The sequence below is a fragment of the Mesitornis unicolor genome, unplaced genomic scaffold (assembly GCF_000695765.1).
Source record: "Mesitornis unicolor isolate BGI_N332 unplaced genomic scaffold, ASM69576v1 scaffold19607, whole genome shotgun sequence".
NCBI classification, from domain to species: domain Eukaryota; kingdom Metazoa; phylum Chordata; class Aves; order Mesitornithiformes; family Mesitornithidae; genus Mesitornis; species Mesitornis unicolor.
Window position 1 is genome coordinate 19,021 of NW_010198684.1, and position 5,861 is coordinate 24,881.

At 42.3% G+C, this 5,861-nt stretch overlaps 1 protein-coding gene across 1 annotated transcript in view; it reads left to right on the forward strand.

Moving 5' to 3' along the window:
* Positions 1 to 3,493: 3,493 nt before the first annotated feature.
* The window catches only part of PPP1R13B (protein phosphatase 1, regulatory subunit 13B), a gene marked incomplete at its 3' end in the record, with an annotated part of 38,220 nt that continues 35,852 nt past the window's right edge, over positions 3,494 to 5,861 (forward strand). The window contains exon 1 of the mRNA XM_010189224.1: positions 3,494 to 3,641. Coding sequence (XP_010187526.1) covers positions 3,494 to 3,641 — 148 coding nt within the window. The remainder of the gene's footprint in view (positions 3,642 to 5,861) is intronic.

The following is a 5,861-nucleotide window of genomic DNA, read 5'->3' on the forward strand; positions in this document are numbered from 1 at the left end:
CTGAGCAGTGGTAGTGCAGTTGGAGCTGAGAGCAGAAAGGAGTGTGCTTGAGATACAGCAAATTTTGGCCTGGTCTTGCAGACGGGACTGTGAGTTTATATGGTGGTTGAGGTCTGAACTGATGGAGAATCGACCGAGATGTGTGGGTAACTCACACCTCAAGGCTTTTCCTTCTTTCTCAGCCTGTGTGCAGGTGCAGACAGCTAATCTTGAATACACAAAACAAGTTTCCTGGGACAGTGTTATCTTTACAGCAATAAAGAATCGAAACTTGGAAACCTTGTAAAGCCACATGATTTAAGCCATTCTATTTATCCTTTCATAAAAAGAGAAGAGGTCTTTCAGACAAACGATAAAGAGGCACAGTATGCATCATATCATGGCTTCAGTAAAGCCAGGGTCTCTTGGCATTCTCAAAAAGTTTGGGAAACTTGGGTTTTATTCTGAAATCACTATCAAGTGTTGCAAGGAAGCTGATATTTAGAATACTGACATTAATAATTCTCTGTCAAACTGGTGTTGTTTAACCTACTTATTAATTCCTTAAATTTAAACACATAAATGTTTTCTGTCTCCCTGTGGCTGAGAGAACTGGTGGGTTCAAATAGTGGCAAGGAAAACCTTGACCAGACTTTGAGACTCCTTGCAGCAGGGATGCTGGATGTCTCGATGGATGGTTCAGGGGAGGTGGAAATCCCATCATGAAAGGCTTTCCAGAACAGGTTGAGCAAGCGTCACTCCAGAGTAACGCGGGTATGGCTGATCCTGCCTGAGGCCTAGAGACTGCATTTGCTGACCTCTGAAGGCTTCTCCTAAGCCTGTTGGTTTATGTGCATATGGGATTCTTTCTCCTTTAATACGAGGTCAAATTCCACTACTAGATCTCACATCAGGTATTTGTTGTGTAAAAGATGCCACAGCCACTGAATGGCCACTTTAATGGCCTCAAGTTGTGCCAGGGGAGGTTTAGGCTGGATATTAAGAGGAGTTTCTGTACTGAAAGGGTTGTCAAGCACTGGATGGGGCTGCCCAGGGAGGTGGTGGAGTCACCGTCCCTGGAGGGGTTTAAAAGATAAGGAGATGTCGTGCTTAGGGACATGGTCTGGTGACGGACTTAGGGCTGGATTGATGGTTGGACTCGATGACCTTAAAGGTCTTTTCCAACCAAAACCACGCTGTGATTCTATGAATATTGAGACTATGTCTGCATCTTCCACGGGGGAAAATAACATTATGGGCTGTTTACAGTGCGTGGTTACATGCACTTCATTATTATCTGTGGCTGCATCCTATAGCTTTTACCATAGCTTTTACCATAGCTTCTTTTAATGCTGCTGTTAGAGAGAGAGACAGGTGAATTCTAGTGTCTTGCAGCCCCAGGTGGTTGCTCCTGGTGTTGAAGTGTGGTTAATTGAAAACTTCAGGACAGAGCGTACGGATGTGGCAGGCTGAGGGAGAGGAGAGCCTGGGAGCCGAGCGCAGGGAGCAAGGGCTGTCCTGGAAGCAGGGCTGTGCCTGCTCCTGCAGTACACTGACTGCTCACATCTCGCTGCCACTGACGCAGATCTCCGGTTTGGTACTGATAAAAGTGTTACAGATGTGTTTAAGAATTGCACATCTCTGCTCAAGTGGAGAGTGCTCATTGATGAAGAGCTTTTAAATAACTGGGTTTAATCTTTGTGGTTCAGTGATGCCACTTTTTATTTACTGGAAAGATCTGAAAGAAGTTTCCTTGCAGACAAAATTACTGATTTTTGTCACATTCTGTAGGGACATCTATTATAATGGTTTATTTGTCTTTTAAACATCACGTTGTCTCTGTTCCATCCCCATGAAATTACAGAGCAATATTGTCACTGTGGGTGGGAAATTAAGGTGCAGAGAGAGAATGGTTAAAAGTATCTGTTTAATTTTAAACAGGAGCTTAGGGTCAGGTATCAGGATTTAGTGGGAATACTCGTCTTTGAATACAGCCTTTATTGTTCCTCAGCCAACCTCACTCGGGCAAAAAAGAAACGCTTCCACATCACGGTATTAGACTTTGTTTCTTGGTCGAATGTTTTTTATCTTTTCCTGCTTACAAGCCCCTCAGCTGTTAACTGTGCACTTCCAGCTCTTGCAGTAAAATACACAAGGGCCTAGAGTGTGAATCCATTGAGAATATTGTATAAGGTGGGGTCCTTTAATAGGGAGAATGCAGCAAATGAACATGTAATACATATGCACCAAGGGGTGAGGTTGGTTCAGTTAATGTACACAGTTTTTGAGTGTTTAACTTTGCAGCAAGTTACACCACATGAAGAGAAAGATGAGAGTATCTCTGGATAAATGTGAATATGTATTTGTGCAGGTATTTAAACTGGGGCAAGGAATCTGAACAGAAGTTTACGGTGGCCCAGACCAGTACCAGCTCTCGGTGCCAGACTTTTTCCTGTATAGATTTCATCCTACTTTTTCTCCTTTCTCTCTTCCTTGAGTCACCTTGAATGTTGTCAAGCAGAGGGAGGGGAAGAAAAGGGATTTTCTGTTTGGTGGCCACTTTCCAGCTGGAATAGCTGGGAGCAGTCACTGGAGGAGAAGGAGCCTTTTGAAGTCGAACCTTTGAGTGAGGACAGCGCTCGGTACCTCTGGGAAGGTTGTGTGCTCAGTCCCATAACACAGCAAGCTCGGTTTCCTGTACAGATTTCATCCCACTTTTTCTCCTTTCTCTTTTCCTTGAGTCACCTTGAATGTGTCAAGCAGAGGGAGGGGAAGAAAAGGGATTTTCTGTTTGGTGGCCACTTTCCAGCTGGAATAGCTGGGAGCAGTCACTGGAGGAGAAGGAGCCTTTTGAAGTCGAACCTTTGAGTGAGGACAGCGCTCGGTACCTCTGGGAAGGTTGTGTGCTCAGTCCCATAACACAGCAAGCTCGGGGAGCAGGGCTGAGGGAGCACACAAAAACCTGACTTTTCAAGGGTTTCAGCTCTAGAAGTATACTGAGCAAATCACATCGGAAATTGTGGCTTTTTTCCTTCTATTTTTATTTTTTTTTTAACTCTGAGACTTACCATTTAACCAGAGGCTTAAAATTACACCAAATACAGCTGTATCTTCAGACAAATTGCAAAAATGATTGCCATCATGTTGCCCACCTGGGAAGTTTCGGGTTATTTTGCCAAAGTATGTATTTATTTGCAACATTTAAATGCTGTGATTTCAAGCATCTTACGTAGCCGAAACTTGTTCCTTTCTTCCTCACCTTATTTTCAGACAGAACTGAACCATTTCAACCGAAGGATTTTTAAAAATTGTCAATTCGATGCACTGTCAAAAAAAAATCAACACAAAGGACTAAAGCTTTGGCAAAATTACAAGAAACTGAAAACTCCTTTGATGGCTCCTGGTAACCAGCATAAGCACACATTTTGATTTACAGGGGGATCGTCAGTCTTACCCATAATCTTATCCTTGTCATTGTTTTTAATACTCTGCTGCTTTTCCTCCTTTCTCGCAGATGATATTGACTGTGTTTCTGAGCAACAACGAGCAGATTTTGACAGAAGTTCCCATTACCCCAGAAACAACCTGTCGCGATGTGGTGGAGTTCTGCAAGGAGCCTGGAGAGGGGAGCTGCCATCTGGCTGAAGTGTGGCGTGGAAATGGTGAGTGAAGTGCTCAGTGGGAATGGATTTAAATGTATGTACCCATTATAAAAAGGAAAGACTGACTTTTCAGTACTAATGATGCCAAATTGTACTTTGTTTTTTTCTAGCAAACTTGGATGCAAAGCATGGGAATTCAGTGTTTACAGAGATTAATGCAGTTCCTGACTTTTTTTTCCCCTCTGCTGTTTTCTTCCTCAGCATGGAGTATTTGATAAATGCATGTGTAAGATATGTTAGTGTTCTGTATGTCAATTTTTCAAATCACATAAACAAAGTATTCAGTATCCCCATCCTAAAAGGAAAAAAACAAGGAGAGAAGAGAGTATTTTCATTTCTAAAGCCATTTATTCAAATAGGATACAGCATACATAGGATGGAGGGTATTTAAATGACAATACAGAATCTCAGTGAGCTTCTCTTACAGTAAGTGGGTGCAGATCAGATCAGATCACCACCTGCATTCTGTCCAGTCCAATTTCCTCGATATTAGGCCTGTAAACACAACCTGACATTTAAGAATGAGTACAGATTTTGTTTTCCTTCTTAGTCACGAATAGCAGATGTTGTCTGGAAATGGACACAGTATCTCCAGCTTCCTCATGAACATTTCCTCTCTGATGTGACAGCCTCCTTGGGGCAGGTAGTGGTGCCCGTGTCCTGTTTGTGTTGCAGTTGTTACTCCACAGAGTAACGGAGTAGGCAGTTTTTGAGAGTGTGTCAGACAGCCCCGTTGTGGATTCAGTTTCCAGATGGATTCTTGCAACTGTGTGTAATGCAAGCTGTCAGGTTTGGTCATGAGGTTACGACTTGATACTGAATTCTTGAATTTTGCATAGAAGGGTTTTATTTTGATCAGGGGCTTTTTGTCAAACAGACAACACAGGCATTATTCAGGTGCCTTTGGAGCTTTTTAAGTATTAGCCATCTAGAATATTTTCCTCCTGGGGAAACTGTTCCTCCTCTTTTCTAACCCATTGTAAGACTTTGTAAAGGGAAAAGGTGCCTCAAGAAGTAATTCCCTCACTGGATGGGAACTCACAGAGTTTAGGCAAGAGCGTGCAGAGGAGAGGTTAAGCTTTTCTGTGGCTCTAGGAATACAAATTCAGTTCACTCTTAGTTAGAAAATTGTCTTTAGGGAGAAAACTTACAGGAGGGTTAAAAGTTTTTCAAATTGGAAGTTTAGATTATGGAGAGTTTATGATGCCGAATGCATCACAAATTTCTAAAATAGATCTGCAGACTGAGTTGAACAGCACTCAAATATCCCTAGTATTTCCAGTCACTTATCTGTGAAAATGTAATGTATATGGCACTGCTTTCGCAATACCATCAGGGTGTACTTCTTGAAAAATGCAGAGAATGTTGTCAAATAACTTGAAAGGGGACTGGGAAGGACAGCCAGTGATCCACAGCGTCTTTGTGCGACACTCGGCATTGCAGCCCTGCAAGTGCAAACACGAGTTTTCTGAAGTAACTTCCAAGGCTGAGAAAATATTTTAGCTGTGGATGTCATACGTTATTTCTTGAAGTGTTAGATACCTAAAGCTACAAGTTTTTATAAAGCGGGAAATAAAACTTATCCAGGAAGCTGTGATAGAGAGACTAAGGCTAAATGTTGGTGTCCACCCTGTGAATGATGCGTCTTTGGTCCCGTTATAGTCAGTGGAGATCTAGATACTACCAGGAGTAGAACATGTTAATACTGATTTCAGCTGGTTGTTACCTATTACATTTTGAGCATCGGAGCTTACCCAGTTTTCTAAAATAACACAGCTACAAATGTGCTCGTGGCTCCAAGTTTCTCTTAAAACTCCTATGAAGGTTCTTGTGCAAACCCAGCTTCACCTGCTGCATACCCAAGGTGGTACCTGTACAGATCTACTCCACTGAAGTGTGAACAGAAGAGATTAGAGAGAATGAAAGAGGAAATGAAACACTTGTGTGTGTTTCTGCATCTCTCAGACAGGTCTGTGCCATCAGCAGAAGAGATGTCCTGCACACTGGGTTTAGGTCTCTGTGACAGGAATTTCAGCATTTTGTTTGTTCTTAAATGCAGGGTACGGTTACAAAATCTGTTAGTGGTCTCACCTTCACACCCCAAAGTACAATACCTTTCTCAGTGAAACAACCTGATTTTTATTTTATTTTAACAAGGTAGAAATATGGTATATTTCCCTTCAGCTGCTCCTGAGACCTGAACTGAACTCTTTCCCTTAA